General features: G+C 44.6%; 4 protein-coding genes and 1 long non-coding RNA gene across 5 annotated transcripts; 3 read left to right on the forward strand and 2 right to left on the reverse strand.

Moving 5' to 3' along the window:
* The first annotated feature begins 63 nt into the window (after positions 1-63).
* LOC127367956 (putative transmembrane protein INAFM2) lies at positions 64-1,129 on the forward strand. Its single transcript, XM_051408278.1, has 2 exons — positions 64-555; positions 1,124-1,129. The coding sequence occupies exons 1-2, from the start codon at positions 64-66 to the stop codon at positions 1,127-1,129; spliced, it is 498 nt and encodes a 165-aa protein (XP_051264238.1).
* A 512-nt stretch (positions 1,130-1,641) lies between these two features.
* Positions 1,642-2,822, reverse strand: LOC127368400 (cerebellin-2-like). The gene is made up of 3 exons (XM_051409232.1): positions 2,602-2,822; positions 2,078-2,215; positions 1,642-1,999 (listed from the first exon to the last, which is right to left on the reverse strand). Exons 1-3 carry the CDS (start codon positions 2,783-2,785, stop codon positions 1,728-1,730), a joined length of 594 nt encoding a protein of 197 aa, XP_051265192.1. The 5' UTR covers positions 2,786-2,822; the 3' UTR covers positions 1,642-1,727.
* Positions 2,823-4,005: 1,183 nt separating this feature from the next.
* Positions 4,006-5,941, forward strand: LOC127368402 (cerebellin-2). Its single transcript, XM_051409234.1, has 3 exons — positions 4,006-4,184; positions 5,175-5,312; positions 5,398-5,941. The coding sequence occupies exons 1-3, from the start codon at positions 4,043-4,045 to the stop codon at positions 5,664-5,666; spliced, it is 549 nt and encodes a 182-aa protein (XP_051265194.1). The 5' UTR covers positions 4,006-4,042; the 3' UTR covers positions 5,667-5,941.
* Positions 5,942-8,147: 2,206 nt separating this feature from the next.
* Positions 8,148-8,612, reverse strand: LOC127367957 (complement C1q tumor necrosis factor-related protein 3-like; the record flags this gene model as incomplete). The annotated part of the gene is given in 2 exon segments (XM_051408279.1): positions 8,148-8,434; positions 8,513-8,612. Coding segments are annotated over 2 exon segments (342 nt in total), but the record flags the coding sequence as incomplete, so codon positions are not given.
* A 163-nt stretch (positions 8,613-8,775) lies between these two features.
* LOC127368420 (uncharacterized) lies at positions 8,776-10,317 on the forward strand. Its single transcript, XR_007885718.1, has 2 exons — positions 8,776-9,524; positions 9,912-10,317. It is a non-coding gene; the product is annotated as an uncharacterized LOC127368420 (long non-coding RNA).
* Positions 10,318-20,124: the final 9,807 nt, after the last annotated feature.

Here is a 20,124-nt window from a genome sequence, read left to right on the forward strand (position 1 = left end):
TGAGCTCACACACCGCCTCCTCCAGCCCGGTCCTGACCCGGATCCTGACCCGGCGGCTGCATCATGCGGGACCCTCGGACGTGGACCCCCGCACTGGGGCCGTTGGAGCGGGGCAGACCCGCCACCTACACCGGGGAGAAGAAGGCGCAGCTGGTGGCCAAAGCCAACAAGAAGTGGGTCCGACTGACCACCGTGGTGGTCTACGTCCTGTCCGTGTCCCTGGCCGCGGTGGTTCTGGCTGTGTACTACAGTCTCATCTGGAAACCCACACCCGGACCCGCACTGACCCGCACCGGGGAACCGGCAGCCGCGACCTCCAGGACCGGTATGAATGTGACTGATCCGGATCAGAGTAAATGTCTCAATAACATTAATATGAATAAAGTCTCCGGTTCCGGTCCACCGGGACCCTCTCCCGGAGTCTCCTCCACCGCAGCAGCCGCTCAGAGCTCATCCTCCCCGGCTCTGACCTCCGCGGAGCCGCCCGCTGTAACGGCGGAGGATCCGTCCAACCTACCGACTCACCGGGCCACCGCGGGGGGACAGGACCCGGAGGTCAGTTCCGAGACCAGGATACTAATGACTCTTTCAAAATAATATGCCACCTTATGATTTTATGAACTGGACCAGGACCAGGACCAGAACCAGGTTTATGTTGACCATTGTCAACAATAAATCTCTTTTTGTTGTTGTGTTGCAGTAATAGTAAACAGTATTATTTGATTAGTTTACATGTGTTATTTATATTATATTTTTATGCATTATTATTATTATTAGGACTATTATTATTATCATTATTATTATTATTATTTTTATGTATACATTTGTATTCACTATTGTTGTGTTGGTGTAACAGTGGACATTCAGTGCTGCTGTAAACTCTTACTGCTGAGTTTTCTGTTGTTTTATGTTTTTATTTAAACAGAAACAGTATTTTTATATTTTTATATATAGTTGTTGTTCTGATGATTGTGTAGTTTGTCGGATTGTTTGTGTGTTTGTTGTGTTAAAGAAAATAAACTAACTATAAAATAATTTAACGTTTGACTCTTTAATGCAGAAAGAGAATATAATCCAATAATCCAATAATCAATAGGAGTGGATCGGTTCTGTGTTGTTTCAGGTTTGAAGTCTGGAACAGAAACCTGATTGAGATCCAGTTTGTGTCCTCAGAGAATCTCGTTAATCTAATCAGAACTTCCTGAACATCCTGTTGACCAAAATAGTTCAAAGTGGAACCAAAGTACATTTAATAACTTATATTTCATAACTTATATTTATTAAAGTATATACATAACTTATATTTCATAACTTATATGTATTAAAGTATATACATAACTTATATTTCATAACTTATATGTATTAAAGTATATACATAACTTATATTTCATAACTTATATGTATTAAAGTATATACATAACTTATATTTCATAACTTATATTTGATAAAGAACATTACTAACTTTTATTTCATAACTTATATTTACATTTATATTTAAGTGCAATAATTAAATACTGTAACAGATATTTTCCTTTAATGTTTTTGTGTATCTGAAAATACAACAACTGACTAAAGATTAAAGCAACACAGTTAGTGTGTGATTGATCAAAGATCAATAATATAATAACAGACGTCAACATCTTTTATTTCTTTGAGCTTTATTTTGATGTAGTTATTATTAATGATTTCATAAAGATCTGAAGGTCTCCAGCGGTCTCCGTCTCCACCTACAGGGGGAAGACGAGGAAGCCGCTGAAGGTGCTGAGTCGGCTCTGATCGAAGATGCTGTTCCCGGTCCAGAGGGTGACCGAGATCTGGTCCCCCTGCTCCAGGACCAGGGTCATGCCGTTGGAGCCGCTGCCGTGCGTGCCCCTGGTGTCATAGATGGCGAACATGTTGACCCCGTTCTTCAACACCGCTGCGTTCAGGGACCCCGAGTCTCCGACGCAGCCGGTGAACCGGATGTAGTAGAGTCCCTTCACGGGGGCTGTGAAGATGCCTGCAGTCAAAGAACAGGGAGAAACAGCTCAGGATGTGAGACCCTGCAGACGCTCAGTGACCTGAAGGTGAGTCCAACCTGTGTTTGAGTCGTATCCATCGCCAATGTTTGTCATCACCCTTTTGAAGATCAGCGTGGTGGCGGCCTCGAAGGGCCCATGATGGGTCCACTCTGCAGCAGTGAAGAGGGAGGCTGAGAACGCCACCTGAGGTTGACCTGCAGGAGGACAGACAGACGGTTACAGGAGGACAGACAGACAGACGGTTGCAGATAGACAGTTGTAGGAGGACAGACAGACGGTTGTAGGAGGACAGACTGTTGCAGGAGGACAGATAGACGGTTGTAGGAGGACAGACAGACAGTTGTAGGAGGACAGACAGACAGACAGTTGCAGGAGAACAGACAGACGGTTGCAGGAGGACAGACAGACTGTTGCAGGAGGACAGATAGACGGTTGCAGGAGGACAGACAGACAGTTATTGAGGAACACGTAGAACCAAAATAAAAGCCTCTGTTGACAACATGAACTTCCTTCTGGGAACCTTCACAATAAAGTGCAGCAGGTTGGAGCAGAGTAACGTCAGTAAGTCCAGCAGACTGACCTCTGTCCTCTCGCTCTGACTCCAGTTTCTGCACTCTGGCCATCAGCTGCTGCACCAGGACTCTCAGATCTTCTTCTGTTGTCTTCTCAGGATTCAGAATCTCAGCATCTTCATTCCCGGCTATCAGAACCTGAGCCCTGACCACCCCACAGACCACCAGCAGGAACAGAGACCGAGCTGACATCTTCTCAACACGACTGACAAAAGGGACTGACAACAGGACTGACACACTGGACTAAAGGGCACTCACGTATGCGTCCGACCCCTGGACTGAAGACTGTTTGAACAATGAGTTTAATAAACTTTAAACTTTACAGTGTTTGTTCTTTTTATCTGCAGAATGTGATCACACTGACTGGAACACCAGAGGACACTGATCCAAACCCTTACCTCAATCAACCCCATTCACTGCTGATTCTCTCAACTACAACTCAACCAGCATCAGATGAAGGGATTTAATGTCCCGACAGTGTCCTCAGCTGCACTTCTATCGTCCAGTAATCAGTCAGGTGTTAATCTGAGAGCTGCTGGCTTTAAAGTAAGGTAAGTAACGTAAGGATGAGACCAAGAGGCTTAGACCCCTGTACGGTTCCCTCAGTCACATTAATCAATAAAAGGAGAGAATGAATGAGAGAAGGTGGAAACATTGGAAGGGTCCATCAGCATGATGTTTCTGACTCAGAAGATCATCTCCTCAACTCCTCTCTGATTGATTGTTTATTTTTAAGCCGACAGTTCCTGAAACGGCTGAAAAACTAAATCTCTATCCTCACTGACCTTCACTTCCTGTTTCTACTGAAGAGTCCATCTGTACCTCTCATGTTCTTCTGTTCACACTTTTATTACGTGGTGTGAAAGCTTAAACCGTCTGTTCTTCTACATGATCAACTATCAATGTAGTATTCAAACATCAAAAGATTCAGCTCAATGACGACATTATTGCTTCCATCTTTATATTCGATATCTTCATACTTATTCATAAATATTCAGTATATTCATATTTAAATGGACTCATTCATACTTTCATCCAGAAAATCCATTCAGACTCAAATATTCCACATCTGTCAGACATTATAGTAATAATATATAGTACGGTCTTCTTCACTACACTTTGTCACGGTCCGATCCATGGAGGTCCCCCCTCTCAACGTACAGGATCTGCTGCTGTTGGTGCCACAGTACAAGCAGGTGGTCATAATGATATGGCTGATCTTCAGGTAACTTTTATTGGAACAGGTTTCAGAGCAACCTTGCCCTGTAGAGAGTGCCGCCCACAGCTTTAGTTCTGGTTTTGATCAATATCCTTTTATCATCATTGAACTGGTTAATAATTCTATCTTTCTGTTTAAAGTCCAACAGACTCTGTGTGCAGGGGTCAGACACGAGCGCCCATAAATAACCTGAGTGTTTCCTCTCCTGCTGTCAGTACAGCTGAGTTGAGATGATGTCCGGTTGGTCTGTGGTTGTGTTGGTGGTCTGTGGTGTGATCAGTGCTCAGATTCCCACTGGGGATGCACAAGATGGAGTCCTGGAGCAGCTGACAGTCAGAGTGCAGAAGTTGGAGAAAGAGCTTCAAGACAGAGGTAAGACTGCTGGACTCCACTGGAGACTTTGTTTGTTCCAACCTGGTGTCCAAAGTTGACCTAAAACAACAAAAATTGAATTGTCCTGTCAGTGTGCAGATATTTTGTTGTCATGCGGCTCCAGAGGAAGGTCGTGGTACTGACTAAAACTGACGCTTTGATCCTAAACAGACCAAACATTAGAACAAACAGAGATCTTTTGATCTCAGGTCTGTGTGTCTGTCTGAAGGCTGAGCTACAGAGCAGAGACGGAGGACAAGATGAACAATGGGTCCAACAACGTGTTAAACAATCAGACAGTAACGTTTACTCTGTCTGATTCACTGCTTTGTTCTTGCTCCCTCTCTTCATTCACCCTTTAGCTCGTTGAGCCAGGGAAGAACAGCCAACAGCAACCCACAAATCCTCCTCATTCTACCAAGACACACCTTCAAGTGGGTAGCCCTGTTATAGTGGAGATGTGCCTGGAAAAGGGCCAATGCCTCGAGGTCCACAGGCCGCTGTGGGGGGCCTTGCAGTGGTTTGTGAGGAGTTGTTAATGTTAGATCTTTTCATTGTGTGACGTTCCGACTCCCTGACTCCATATGTATGACTCCGTATCACAAATGTACAATATTTGATCAGACAGGGTTCAGTGTCAACTGAATATCAGCCTTTTTCTTTCTGTAAACCTTCTTTACTTGCACTACTCAGTCCTCTCTAGCCCGTCTTCAACCGGTGCAAACTGCGGGTAAGAGGAAGTTACAGTCGAAGCTGAGCAGCCGGAGAGCGTCAGAAGGAAAACTGATCCAGTTTCACCAAAATCACCGAATACAGTTATAAAGTTTTGCTTTCATACAGTAATCGGTGAAAGACTGGGCCCCTCAGCAGGCTTCAGTTGGCCAATCAGAAGACAGTGGGCTTTAAGGGAGGATGAGGCTTGTTTAAGACAGTTTATATAGAGAGAGCACAGTAAATTCCCTTTAATGAAATCTGTCTGTCTTCCTGCAGATAAATTTAAGGTGGCGTTCTCGGCGTCCCTCGTCGAGCCTGAAGGCGAGGTTACTTTGGGGCCTTTCGACACCAACACCACGCTGATATTCAAGAGGGTGAGGACCAACATCGGCAATGCATACAACCCCTTAACAGGTACGACTCACCTGTTCAGGAGGCCACAGTGAGCTGGACGTAGAACTGTGCTTCTGAGCTGTTTCTCCCTGTTCTTTGACTGCAGGCATCTTCACAGCCCCCGTGAAGGGACTCTACTACACCCGGATTACCGGCTGCGCCGCAAACTCAGGGATGAACATAGCGGTGATGAAGAACGGGGTCAACATGTTCGCTGTCAAAGACAACCAACAAATGCATAGCAGTGCCTCCAATGGCATGACGCTGGCCCTGGAACAGGGGGACCAGCTCTCGGTCACCCTTTGGACCGGGAACAGCATCTTCGATCACGGGCGGCTCAGCACCTTCAGCGGTTTCCTCGTCTTCCCCCTGTAGGTGGAGCCAAAAAGAGATCTGATCTTCACTCAGTATTTCCTCTGAGAAACAGCAGGCAGATATGAAGCAGAAGCTCGACAGTGAGAGGCAGTTTGATTGTTATTGTTAAACATTGAGTTTAACAAAGTCTCAATCTTCAGTTCGTAGTAATAAGACAAACTAATAACCACTTTTATTTTGAAATGTTAAACAGGAAACATCCGGTGGGTTGACTGTCAGTCTGAGAAGCTTAAAGAAATAAAGTTTGTTGATGTCTGTTTGACTTCTGAGATCCATGTTGGTTTGTCTCTGTGGTTTATTCTAAAACATCCTGCAGCTCCCTCATGTGGACACACAGTGAACAGCAGGCTCAACACTAAAATATCATCCTACACCAAACTCAGTCAGACATAACAACAACAACAACAACAACAACAACAACAATAATAATAACCTCCTTATTAAAGCAGTCAAATATATGATTCATTTACATCATAGATGATAAAGGCTGTGAACTGTGGCTTTATTTCTGTAATGTCATCCACAGATAATTGAATGCTGATTGAAATATGTATATTGATCGATTATTGGAGGGACAGAGCTAAAGGAAGGTAGATTAAACTTATTATTGATAAATGATCCGTTGCTCTGTCCAAGCAGACAGAGTCAGAGGAACATTTTAATCAGTTTAAATCTATATTCTGAGAGCTGGAGGAGGAATTTACATGTTTTTGATTTGATATCTGTAATCAAACATTAGATTCTTTACAACGAAAGAAAATCAGTCAACAGTTCCTGTTTTAGTCTCTGAACTCTAACCTCAGAGAACTTAAATACTGAGACTGTAAAATACGTCCTGCTGTTGTCTGTTTCTGCTCTGAGCTTGAACGCCGCAATGAATGCTGGGAAAAGTGTTCATACTGAAATGTGTTGAAGCTTAAAGATTCATTCATTTGTTTATTTATTAGTATGTTCTTGGCCCCAAAAACCTTAGAGACTCACTGTCTAAAGATATAGTTACTCTAGATGGCATTAACTTGGCCTCTAGCACCACTGTCAGGAATCTTGGAGTTATCTTTGATCAGGATTTGTCATTTAACTCCCACATAAAGCAGACCTCTAGGACTGCCTTCTTTCATTTATGTAATATTAGAAAAATTAGACACATCCTATCACAGACAGATGCAGAAAAACTAATCCATGCATTTGTTACTTCAAGGCTGGATTACTGCAACTCTTTATTATCAGGTTGCCCCAATAAGTCCATTAAAACGCTCCAATTAATTCAGAACGCTGCAGCACGAGTACTGACAGGAACTAGAAAAAGAGATCACATCTCTCCTGTACTAGCTTCTCTGCATTGGCTCCCTGTAAAATGTAGAATAGAATTTAAAATCCTCCTCCTCACCTATAAAGCTCTTCATGGTCAGGCCCCTTCATATCTTAAAGAGCTCATAGTACCCTATTACCCCTCTAGAACACTACGTTCTCTGAATGCTGGGCTACTTGTGGTTCCTATAGTCTCTAAAAGTAGAACAGGAGCCAGAGCCTTCAGTTACCAAGCTCCTCTCCTGTGGAACCAGCTTCCATTTGTGGTTCGGGAGGCAGACACCCTCTCCACATTCAAGAGTAGGCTTAAGACATTCCTCTTTGATAAAGCTTATAGTTAGGGCTGGATCAGGTGAGTCCTGAACCATCCCTTAGTTATGCTGCTATAGGCCTAGACTATCGGGGGATTTCCCATGGTGCACTGAGCTCCTCCCTTCCTCTCTCTTTCTGCACTCATTCATGTTCCATTAATGCATGTTACTAACTTCACTTCTTCCCTGGAGTTCTTGTGCTTTCTCGTCTCGCAGGTTCTTGTCGATCCTGGTGGAGCCTCCTGCCATGTTTTGTGCACCTGTCTGTCTGTCTGTCTCTCGCTCTCTCTCTCTCTGCCTCTCTCTCTCTCTGTCTCTCTGCCTCTCTCTCTCTCTCTCTCTCTCACCCCAACTGGTCGAGACAGACGACCACCCACCTAGAGCCGGAGGATCTGTCCTAGGTTTCTGCCTTTTAACAGGCAGTTTTTCCTTGCCCTTGTCGCCAAGGTCTTGCTCATGGTGGTACTGTTGGGTCTCTGTAATTAATGTTAAAGAGTTCGGTCTAGACCTGCTCTATTTGAAAAGTGTCCTGAGATAACTTCTGTTATGAATTGGCGCTATACAAATAAAATTGAATTGAATTGAATTGAAATTGAATATTTAATAACTTATATTTATTAAAGTATATCAATTACTTATATTTCATAACTTATATTTAATAACTTATATTTCATAAAGAACATTATTAACTATATATACTATATATATAACTATAATAAGTATAATAATTAAATACTGTAACAGGTATTTTCCTTCAATTTTTTTGTGTATCTGAAAATACAACAACTGATTAAAGATTAAAGCCACACAATCAGTTTGTGATTGATCAAAGATCAATAATATAATCACAGACGTCAACATCTTTAATTTCTTTGAGCTTTATTTTGATGTTATTATTATTAATGATTTAATAAAGATCTGAAGGTCTCCAGAGGAAGACGAGGAAGCTGCTGAAGGTGCTGAGTCGGCTCTGATCGAAGATGCTGTTCCCGGTCCAGATGGTGACCGAGATCTGGTCCCCCTGCTCCAGGACCAGGGTCATGCCGTTGGAGCCGTTCTACATCACCGCTGCGTTCAGGGACCCAGAGTCTCCGACGCAGCCGGTGAACCGGATGTAGTAGAGTCCCTTCACGGGGGCTGTGAAGATGTCTGCAGTCAAAGAACAGGGAGAAACAGCTCAGGATGTGAGACCCTGCGGACGCTCAGTGACCTGAAGGTGAGTCCAACCTGTGTTTAAGTCGTATCCATCGCCGATGTTTGTCGTTACCCTCTTGAAGATCAGCGTGGTGGCGGCCTCGAAGGGCCCATGATGGGTCCACTCTTCAGCGGAGACTTAAAGACTAAAGGACGCTCACGTACCAGTCTGACCCCTGGACTGAAGACTGTTTGAACAACCAGTTTAATGAACTTTAAACTTTGTTTGTTCTTTTTATCTGCAGAATGTGATCACACTGACTGGAACACCAGAGGACACTGATCCCAACTGTAACCCAGGTTACTAGGCCCTTATTAGAAGTCCAGTCTATCAGTTAGTTGATTAGATCAAAAAATTAATAAATTCATATTTTCTATGTGACAGATAAATACATAGAGTTTGATTTAAAATAATCTTACACGAAGTGAATAAATAGGATTTAGGATTAAAATCTTAAATATGTCAATAAATAAATTAATAGATTATAAGAAATTAATATAAACGGGTTATTCATGTCTGTTTACAAATAATATTTTGTTTATTTAAAGTGTGGTGAATGTGCCTTTCTGAAAGTGTGAAAGATTCGGGTGACATTGGGAGTTCACGTGATGTAACGTAGCGTTACCAAGGAGACGCCGTCAAGGTGTGCGTGCTGTCGTGTTTTTCTCTCTCTCTGCCGGACCAACGTCAAGGTGGCGTCATGCTAACCTGTTGCTGCAGATATCACTGTTTTGTGTAAGAGAGCCAAATATTCCAACGTCTTCCCAACGTTAATTTTATCGTCGGTGCAGAGAGCGAAGCTTTTCTTCTTGATTAGCGGACCGTGTGTTTTGTGACAGACGAAGGAGAACGTGAGTTGTGTTTATTAGCAGCATGGCGCTAGCCCGTGCTATTAGCCACATTTACTCCGCTAAATTCTGTTTTGAGGTTATACGTTACTGAACTCCCGTGTCCCTGTCTCTTCAAAAAGTGAAACCTGGACTGATGAGAGCTGTGTTCTGCCTTGTACCCGGAGTGTGTGTATATGTGATGCTTGAGCCTCTGGTGAGTAAACTTTACTGAAGTTAGACTGATAAACGGAGTTGGAAGGTGCAATTGCTAATGTTAATAGGAATTAACGAGGCATTAATTTCATGTATGTTGTGTCAGAAATATGTTTCTGTGTTTTATATTACGGTGTTTTGTTTACCCCCACTCTGTTTCTCTGAGAGTGAGTGGCGGGGAGAAAGAAATGTTAAGCATTTTGTCTCATGTTAATAATGAGAAATGTGTTCAGTTCATTTAATGCACAGTAAAGAGTAGTTAAAATTATTATCAGGGAACAATGTTACAATATATATGTATAAATATGTGTTCATATGCATTTATTTACATTTAAAAGGATATTTTCTTTATATGAATATTTAAATAACCCTCTTTTGGCCTTTATAGGCCGGGTCTTATTTTCTTTGGTTGGATTCCTGGGTTGAGATCTGCATGAAGATGACTTCTTCTTCTTCCGCTGGGATTTCCCCCATTCTTTAGAGGTAGAGGGGAACCTCAGTGGTAGTGGCGAGCCGCCCAAACAGAGACTGTGATTATTCAGTGATTGAGTTTATTGAGAACTGTGTTGATATCTCATGTTATGTGGACAATTTAAATTTGTTTTTTCTTATTCTCAATTTTATTTCTTTACTCAACACAATGTAACATACTTAAAACTTACCTGTTGGTTGTGTGAATCCTTTACTCTCACTCAATGCAATATTGCTAATACCCCTTTCTCCTGTAGCGATCTAGACTTCTGATTTTCTGGTCCACAAGGTAATTAATGCACTAATAAATAAACATACCTGTATCCCCCAGTCTTAACCATTAACAGTTAGAGCTGAGGCGGGTTACAGAAATTTGGCGAGCCAGCCAGGAGAAAGTGGAGTATTATTGAGTGACAAGAGTAGAAGGGTAAGAAGCAATATAGTATAATGGATATAGTGGAAGGTGAAAAGATAAATGTTCGTAATTCAGTTATTGTTAATGGGTTAACTCAAACTAACTCAGTTCAGGGCCACCAGCACACAGTAGGCCCCGTCCATGGTACTGCTTCCGCTGCGGTGGAGACGCTCACCTGGCAGTCAACTGTGAGAGTGAACCTAATCCCCTTCTCGTCGAGGAAAAGAGACAGCTGCTCAGAGAGAAACAACGGCAATGGGATCAGCAAAGTGGCAGTCCTGGCATCCAGCAGTTAAACTACTAGAAGCCCCTGTTGCAGGGCAAACAGGGACTAAAAGACCAACTAAACGCCCTAGAAATCCAAAGCAAGTGGCCAGCAAGTGTGGTAAAGCTAACACCACCTCCACCATACTGCCGCCCAAGCTGGTCGGAACAAAATGCACTGCTCAAGTCACTATTGAAGGCCACAAAGTTAACTGTCTACTAGACACGGGATCTCAGGTGACCACTATCCCACTGTCATTTTTCCAGACTCACCTGTCCCATCATCCTTTGAAATCCTTGGACGATCTTTTGGATGTAGAGCTGCAAGTAGAGGGAGCCAACGGAGAGGCTGTGCCTTACCTTGGGTACGTAGAACTCAACCTGTTGTTTCCAGAGGAGTTTTTGGGAAAAGAGACTGAAGTCCCTACGTTAGTGTTGGTTGTCCCTGATGTGAACAGTGTGCCTCAAATCCTCATCGGCACCAATTCACTAGACGTCCTCTACTCCAGCTATGTTGAAAAGTATGATTGTCGTCCTCAGTCATTCCTTCCTGGCTACAGAGTAGTTTTGAAAATCCTGGAAGTACGGGAAAAGCAGGCAAGTACTGGAGCTCTTGGGCTGATCAAGGCGCGAAGCAACAACCCCAAAGTGGTGCCAGCGGGCAGCACAGTCGTTGTGGAAGGGCATGTCCACATGAGTGGTGCTCACCAGGATAAGTGGGCAGTTGTAGAGGCCGCATCTGTGTCTTCCCTTCCTGGCGGATTGCTGGTTGCTAGCTCCCTGTGCACCTTACCTGTCAAGCGCCCTTGCTCAATGTCAATTCTGCTGAGGAATGAGACTCAACATGACATTACCATCCCTCCGAGGACAGTGTTGGCTGAGATTCACGCCGTTCAACAGGTGATGGGAAAGGAGCCCTCCACTGATTTGACCGCTCCTGAAACCAAAGGGATGGAGTTTGATTTTGGGGATTCCCTTTATCACCAGAGTGGAAAGAGCAAATCACAAGGCTGCTCAATAACATGCCTGAAGTCTTTTCTCAGCATGACATGGACTTTGGTCATACCAACAAAGTAAAACATCACATCAAGCTGAGTGACAACACTCCTTTCAAGCACCGACCCAGACCCATCCATCCACACGATGTAGATGCAGTTAAGAAACATCTTCAAGAGCTGCTAGATTCTGGCGTCATACGTGAGTCTGAGTCCCCCTTTGCATCTCCCATTGTTGTCGTGCGGAAGAAAAATGGTTCTGTGAGGCTGTGCATCGACTTCAGGAAACTCAACTCACAAACCATAAGAGATGCTTATGCCCTGCCAAACTTGGAGGAAGTGTTCTCCCTCTTGACTGGCTCAAAATGGTTCTCAGTCCTTGATTTAAAATCGGGCTATTACCAAGTCGAAATGGAAGAGGCTGATAAACAGAAGACTGCGTTTGTGTGCCCCCTGGGCTTCTGGGAATTTAATAGAATGCCACAGGGGGGTTACTAACGCGCCAAGTACGTTCCAGCGACTGATGGAGAGATGTGTGGGAGATCTCAACCGCAAAGAGGCCCTGGTCTTCATCGACGATCTCATAATCTTTTCAGACACCCTGGAACAACATGAATCAAGATTACTACAGGTCCTTAACCGTATTAAAGAGTATGGGTTAAAACTATCACCAGAAAAATGTAAATTTTTCCAAACCTCCGTTAAGTATCTTGGTCATATTGTCTCCCAGCATGGAGTTGAGACAGACCCACAGAAGATTGAAGCCTTAAAGACCTGGCCAGTACCCGAGAATCTCAAGCAGCTGCGCTCCTTCCTGGGCTTTTCTGGGTACTATAGACGGTTTGTGAAAGACTATTCAAAGATCACCAAACCTCTAAACGACCTCACAGCAGGGTACCCACCTCTCAGGAAAAACAGTCAAGGAAGAGAAAAAACTCACCTGTACTTCCATCCGAAGGAATCCTTTGGGAAGAGGTGGACTTCAGATTGTCAAAGAGCGTTCGAGGAGGTCATTGACAAGCTCACCACCGCACCTGTCTTAGGATTTGCAGACCCCAAACTCCCATACGTCCTTCATACTGACGCAAGTACGACAGGGCTTGGTGCAGCCTTGTATCAAGAACAAGACGGACGGATGAGGGCTATTGCTTTCGCAAGCAGAGGATTGACGAAGAGTGAGGCAAAATACCCTGCCCATAAACTGGAATTTCTCGCTTTAAAGTGGGCTGTCACTGCTAAGTTTAGTGATTACTTGTACGGTACTGACTTCACTGTTGTCACTGACAGTAATCCCTTAACCTACATCCTGACCTCCGCAAAGTTGGATGCCACAAGTTACAGGTGGCTGTCCGCTCTGTCAACATACAACTTCAAGCTCCAGTATAGGGCAGGAACTCAGAATCAAGATGCAGATGGACTCTCTCGTCGACCACATGGGGAGCTCCAGGATGATGCTGTGTCAAGGAAAGAACGTGAAAGGATTGAACAGTTCACTCTACACTACCTGAAGGATCAGGAGACTCCAGATGTTGTTCTTCCAGATGCAGTGAAGGCCATATGTGAGAGACATGATGTTGAGTGGTCTCACAAAACCTCCACATGTCCATCAGTCACACTTGTTGAGTCTCTTGCCATCCATTCTGATGCTCTGCCCAGTGGTTTCCAGCAGGAAGATGATCATGGACTCCCTGTAATTGGTCATTGGACTGAAGAGGAGATGAGGGCAAAGCAACGAGCCGATCCTGATCTCAGAGTGGTCATCGAGCACAAGGAGTCTGGAGACATGCCCTCACCCACCCTGAGACAAGAGTTTCCAGAGCTTGTTTTGTGGCTCCGAGAGTGGAAGCGCCTAGAGCTGAGAGATGGAGTGTTATACAGGGCACGGCAAGAAAATGGACGAGTCACACATCAGCTTGTTCTACCAGCTGAACTTATAGCCACAGCACTGAAAGGCTTACATGATGATCTAGGTCATCTAGGCATGGAGCGGACCCTCGACCTTGTGAGGTCACGATTCTACTGGCCTAGAATATCAACGTATGTAGAGCAAAAGATCAAGACGTGTGAACGTTGTGTGCGCCGAAAGACTCCAAACGAGAGAGCAGCTCCCTTGTGTAACATCAAGGCCAGCAGGCCCTTGGAGCTGGTCTGCATGGACTTTCTATCAGTGGAGCCTGATCGGAGCAACACAAAAGACATATTGGTACTGACAGACCATTTCACTAAGTACGCAGTCGCCATTCCAACTCGAAACCAAAAGGCGCAGACTGTGGCTAAGTGTTTATGGGAAAACTTTCTGGTGCATTATGGGTTTCCGGAAAAGCTTCTGAGTGACCAGGGTCCAGATTTTGAATCTCGCACCATAAAAGAACTGTGCTCCATCGCTGGCATTCAAAAAGTCAGGACTACCCCTTACCACCCCAGGGGGAATCCAGTGGAGAGATTCAATAGGACCCTACTCCAGATGTTGGGCACTCTGGAAAATAAGGACAAGTCTCATTGGAGGGAGTTTGTCAAGCCTCTGGTGCATGCTTATAACTGCACACGGAATGACGTGACCGGATTCAGTCCCTACGAACTAATGTTCGGCAGACAACCCCGGCTTCCAGTTGATTTGGCGTTTGGTCTACCTTCCAGCCGTGAACCCAAGTCACATTCCCAATATGTGCATGACTTAAAGGGCCGCCTAGAGGAAAGCTACCGAGTCGCCACAGAGAATGCCTCAAAGACAGCTGAGCGTAACAAACAGCGGTTTGACAGGAGAGTTGTTGAGTCCACTCTTGAAACAGGAGATCGTGTCCTTGTGAGGAATGTTCGAATAAGGGGGAAACACAAGTTGGCCGATAAATGGGAACCAGACGTTCACATAGTGGTTAAACGTGCTGGTGACCTACCTGTGTACACTGTTAAATCAGAAGGGAAAGATGGACCACTTCGCACTTTACACCGTGACCTCTTGCTGCCGTGTGGATTCTTACCTGTGGCTGTGTCCGAACAATCTCCAAAGCAGACTATCAGCAAACCCAGAACAAGGAGACAGTCGAGAATGGAAGTCACAGCCGGATCTGAAGTGGCAGATGGTGATTCAGAGTCAGAAGACAGTGACTACTATTGCTACTTACCTGGAGAGGCACTGAACACTGACCTTATTGAGACACGGGTTCTGACCCTGCCAGAGACAGTACCTGATAGGGAGAGAAATGCTGGAGAGACAAAGCAACCAACCCTGTCTTCAGTTGGTTGGCTTCCTGCTCCTGTCAATTTGGAAGGAAAGACAGAGACATCAATCATTGAGGAACAGAACAGAGAAAAAAGACATGGACCTGAAAGAGAGACAATACAGCAGATACCTGTGGGGATCATTCCATCCCAATCAGAGAAACCTCCAGTTTCCGGGGATGATACCTCAAATGAGCCAAGTTCTGACCGACCAAACTGTTCTGAATGTAAAGGAACCTCAGCAGTTGTTGATCAGGAGGCTGAGGTCACCTCAAGGCACAGAGAAGCTGATTCCCCCAAAGTGAGAAGAGCTCTGTTTGGAAACTCTCAGGACACCCCCTCTGACAGTTCAAGACAAGAGGATGAGACCTTACCCATCCAGCTGAGCATGTGGGAGTCTCCCAAAACATTCTGGACGAAAGTCTTCCTGTTTTCTCAGACCTGTCATTCAGTGATACCAGCAAGGACGAAGGATGCTTTGTCAATAAACCTTGTGAGGATGTGTCAGTCGACAGGACCAATGAGGCAATAGTAGCTGGGACATCTGGAAGAAGAACCTCTCCAGTCATCATGGGAGGGAGTGATGGTGACAATGTTCCCAGACGTTCTCAGAGGCATAGAGAACAACCTGAAAGACTACAGTATGGTCAACTGGGAAATCCCTTGCTGTCTATAGTCCAATCACTCTTCCAAGGCCTCAACCTTGCCTTTGCTGACGCACTCCAGAATCATGGCTATGCAGATATCCCCCAAGTAACCCCAAGGCCAACTCATAGTCATGTGGGTGTAATGGGACATACACACCTTTAGAAGGGGAGGGTGTAACCCAGGTTACTAGGCCCTTATTAGAAGTCCAGTCTATCAGTTAGTTGATTAGATCAAAAAATTAATAAATTCATATTTTCTATGTGACAGATAAATACATAGAGTTTGATTTAAAATAATCTTACACGAAGTGAATAAATAGGATTTAGGATTAAAATCTTAAATATGTCAATAAATAAATTAATAGATTATAAGAAATTAATATAAACGGGTTATTCATGTCTGTTTACAAATAATATTTTGTTTATTTAAAGTGTGGTGAATGTGCCTTTCTGAAAGTGTGAAAGATTCGGGTGACATTGGGAGTTCACGTGATGTAACGTAGCGTTACCAAGGAGACGCCGTCAAGGTGTGCGTGCTGTCGTGTTTTTCTCTCTCTCTGCCGGACCAACGTCAAGGTGGCGTCATGCTAACCTGTTGCTGCAGATATCACTGTTTTGTGTAAGAGAGCCAAATATTCCAACGTCTTCCCAACGTTAATTTTATCGTCGGTGCAGAGAGCGAAGCTTTTCTTCTTGATTAGCGGACCGTGTGTTTTGTGACAGACGAAGGAGAACGTGAGTTGTGTTTATTAGCAGCATGGCGCTAGCCCGTGCTATTAGCCACATTTACTCCGCTAAATTCTGTTTTGAGGTTATACGTTACTGAACTCCCGTGTCCCTGTCTCTTCAAAAAGTGAAACCTGGACTGATGAGAGCTGTGTTCTGCCTTGTACCCGGAGTGTGTGTATATGTGATGCTTGAGCCTCTGGTGAGTAAACTTTACTGAAGTTAGACTGATAAACGGAGTTGGAAGGTGCAATTGCTAATGTTAATAGGAATTAACGAGGCATTAATTTCATGTATGTTGTGTCAGAAATATGTTTCTGTGTTTTATATTACGGTGTTTTGTTTACCCCCACTCTGTTTCTCTGAGAGTGAGTGGCGGGGAGAAAGAAATGTTAAGCATTTTGTCTCATGTTAATAATGAGAAATGTGTTCAGTTCATTTAATGCACAGTAAAGAGTAGTTAAAATTATTATCAGGGAACAATGTTACAATATATATGTATAAATATGTGTTCATATGCATTTATTTACATTTAAAAGGATATTTTCTTTATATGAATATTTAAATAACCCTCTTTTGGCCTTTATAGGCCGGGTCTTATTTTCTTTGGTTGGATTCCTGGGTTGAGATCTGCATGAAGATGACTTCTTCTTCCGCTGGGATTTCCCCCATTCTTTAGAGGTAGAGGGGAACCTCAGTGGTAGTGGCGAGCCGCCCAAACAGAGACTGTGATTATTCAGTGATTGAGTTTATTGAGAACTGTGTTGATATCTCATGTTATGTGGACAATTTAAATTTGTTTTTTCTTATTCTCAATTTTATTTCTTTACTCAACACAATGTAACATACTTAAAACTTACCTGTTGGTTGTGTGAATCCTTTACTCTCACTCAATGCAATATTGCTAATACCCCTTTCTCCTGTAGCGATCTAGACTTCTGATTTTCTGGTCCACAAGGTAATTAATGCACTAATAAATAAACATACCTGTATCCCCCAGTCTTAACCATTAACAGTTAGAGCCAGCCAGGAGAAAGTGGAGTATTATTGAGTGACAAGAGTAGAAGGGTAAGAAGCAATATAGTATAATGGATATAGTGGAAGGTGAAAAGATAAATGTTCGTAATTCAGTTATTGTTAATGGGTTAACTCAAACTGAATTAGATGAGGAGCTTGAGGGACACCTAAAACGCTATGGCTCTATCAACAGAGTGCTAGTTATTGATGATCCAAAATCGGAGTATCATCTCTGCTCCATTGTGGAATTTGCAAGTAGCTCCGCAATGCATACATTTAGACCTATATTGCCAAAAGAGTATCAGAGCTCAGCTAATGCAAATGTTACCTTTAAGGTGCTCTCCCTGGATAGTGTTTACACTAGCACTGCTAGCAGTAGCGCCACCAAGGGGTATCTTGAAGAACTGCAGGCCATTGCTGATAAAAGTGGCAAGTCATTGGAAAGTGTACTCCAAGAGGAACTGATGAAGATAAGTGCAGGGAAAAGTGCGAACCTCCCCGCTGACACTGCACCAGTCAAAGACTCTATATTAAACACTTCTGATGCAACTGGTTGGGAGAGTGAGAATATTAAAGCACCACCCCAGGTCATGCAACAGCCCTCTCTTCTGCTTGGATCTGTCTCCCCTGAGATAGTCAGGAACTTACCAGCTGTATTCCCACCATCTCCTTCACCCAGGCGTAGTCCGTGTGGATTGAGAGGCGATGTCCAAGCAGCATCAACACCAGCTGTGCAAAGGCTTGAGGCCGCTACTCGGAGTCCACAGGTAACATCCTTACCTACCAGTGTAAATGGTCAGTCGCAGCCTGCCGTGTTGACAGCCGCTCCATCGCCTAGCATGGCTGCTAACTTGGGCACTCAACACCCAGCGTCCCTGTCCATCAAAGCCAGTGGTAATGACAGTGCTACAGTGACACCTTCGGTACTCACCATGAATGATGTTAATCCTCCTGCTGTACAACGGGTTGTTGTTGAACATGTCATGAGAACTAATGAAGCTATGTCTCCCATGCACTCTTCATTCCGCCTCAGACCCTTCTCTGGGAAGGTTCCTCGTCCAAACAGTGAACTTGACTTTGATACCTGGAGAGCAAATGTTGACTTATTCTTGGCAGATCCCTCCATGTCTGACCTGCACAGAACACGCAAGATCTTGGACAGCTTATTGCCTCCAGCTACTGATGTTATCAAGCATGTCAGCCCTCAGGCTTTGCCATCAGTGTATCTTCAGCTACTGGACTCAGTCTATGGCTCTGTGGAGGATGGAGATGAGCTATTGGCCAAGTTTATGGGGACACTGCAGAACAATGACGAGAAGCCTTCTGACTATCTGAACCGCTTGCAAGTTGCTCTGAGTGCTGTGGTCAGGCGAGGTGGTATCGCAGAGAGTGAACGAAATCGTTACCTCCTGAAGCAGTTCTGTCGAGGCTGCTGGAATGATGGATTGATCGCTGATCTCCAACTGGAGCGGAGAGCAAATACACCGCCCTCGTTTGCTGAACTGGTGCTTCTGATCAGAACAGAGGAAGACAGACAGGCAAGCAAACGTAACCGTATGAAAAAACACCTTGGACTACTCAAGCCAAGTCCTGCTGCCCCAAAGTTCAGAGCTGCAGCACAACAGTTAGCCGCATGCAGTTGTGCCACACCTGAGAAAGAAGTAATTGATGCTGACATCTTCAAGAAACAGCTTAACGAGATACACGCCCAGGTTGCTGTCATGCAGACAGCAACTCCACGTAAAGCCAAGATCAGCAGTCCTGACACAACTGAAATTGACTCATTGAAAAGACAGATTGCTGAGATTCAAGCACAGGTAGTTGATATGAGGAAAGCAACTCATGATACTAAAAGCGACCACCTAGAAGCAACAGAGGTTAAGGCATCGAAACGTCAGCTTGCCTTTCTTCAAGCACAGATGAGCCCACCCCAAGCTCAGAGTCATCAGATACCATCGCCTGCATTCTCAAGAGACTTCTCCATGACAGCTCGACACCAGTCACCCAACAAGAGAGTGAGTGGACAGTCCAGTTCAGGGCCCCCAGCACACAGTAGGCCCCGTCCATGGTACTGCTTCCGCTGCGGTGGAGACGCTCACCTGGCAGTCAACTGTGAGAGTGAACCTAATCCCCTTCTCGTCGAGGAAAAGAGACAGCTGCTCAGAGAGAAACAACGGCAATGGGATCAGCAAAGTGGCAGTCCTGGCATCCAGCAGTTAAACTACTAGAAGCCCCTGTTGCAGGGCAAACAGGGACTAAAAGACCAACTAAACGCCCTAGAAATCCAAAGCAAGTGGCCAGCAAGTGTGGTAAAGCTAACACCACCTCCACCATACTGCCGCCCAAGCTGGTCGGAACAAAATGCACTGCTCAAGTCACTATTGAAGGCCACAAAGTTAACTGTCTACTAGACACGGGATCTCAGGTGACCACTATCCCACTGTCATTTTTCCAGACTCACCTGTCCCATCATCCTTTGAAATCCTTGGACGATCTTTTGGATGTAGAGCTGCAAGTAGAGGGAGCCAACGGAGAGGCTGTGCCTTACCTTGGGTACGTAGAACTCAACCTGTTGTTTCCAGAGGAGTTTTTGGGAAAAGAGACTGAAGTCCCTACGTTAGTGTTGGTTGTCCCTGATGTGAACAGTGTGCCTCAAATCCTCATCGGCACCAATTCACTAGACGTCCTCTACTCCAGCTATGTTGAAAAGTATGATTGTCGTCCTCAGTCATTCCTTCCTGGCTACAGAGTAGTTTTGAAAATCCTGGAAGTACGGGAAAAGCAGGCAAGTACTGGAGCTCTTGGGCTGATCAAGGCGCGAAGCAACAACCCCGAAGTGGTGCCAGC

Source organism: Dicentrarchus labrax, unplaced genomic scaffold, assembly GCF_905237075.1.
Source record: "Dicentrarchus labrax unplaced genomic scaffold, dlabrax2021, whole genome shotgun sequence".
Classification (NCBI taxonomy): Eukaryota; Metazoa; Chordata; class Actinopteri; family Moronidae; genus Dicentrarchus; species Dicentrarchus labrax.

Coding starts and splice junctions, on each gene's coding strand:
- LOC127367956 (XM_051408278.1), top strand. CDS start 64: ATGCGGGACCCTCGGACGTGGACCCCCGCACTGGGGCCGTTGGAGCGG.
- LOC127368402 (XM_051409234.1), top strand. CDS start 4,043: ATGATGTCCGGTTGGTCTGTGGTTGTGTTGGTGGTCTGTGGTGTGATC. Junction 4,185..5,174: donor GAAAGAGCTTCAAGACAGAG/GTAAGACTGCTG, acceptor GTCTTCCTGCAG/ATAAATTTAAGGTGGCGTTC. Junction 5,313..5,397: donor TGCATACAACCCCTTAACAG/GTACGACTCACC, acceptor CTTTGACTGCAG/GCATCTTCACAGCCCCCGTG.
- LOC127368400 (XM_051409232.1), bottom strand. CDS start 2,785: ATGTCAGCTCGGTCTCTGTTCCTGCTGGTGGTCTGTGGGGTGGTCAGG. Junction 2,216..2,601: donor GTCAGAGCGAGAGGACAGAG/GTCAGTCTGCTG, acceptor GTCCTCCTGCAG/GTCAACCTCAGGTGGCGTTC. Junction 2,000..2,077: donor TGGATACGACTCAAACACAG/GTTGGACTCACC, acceptor CTTTGACTGCAG/GCATCTTCACAGCCCCCGTG.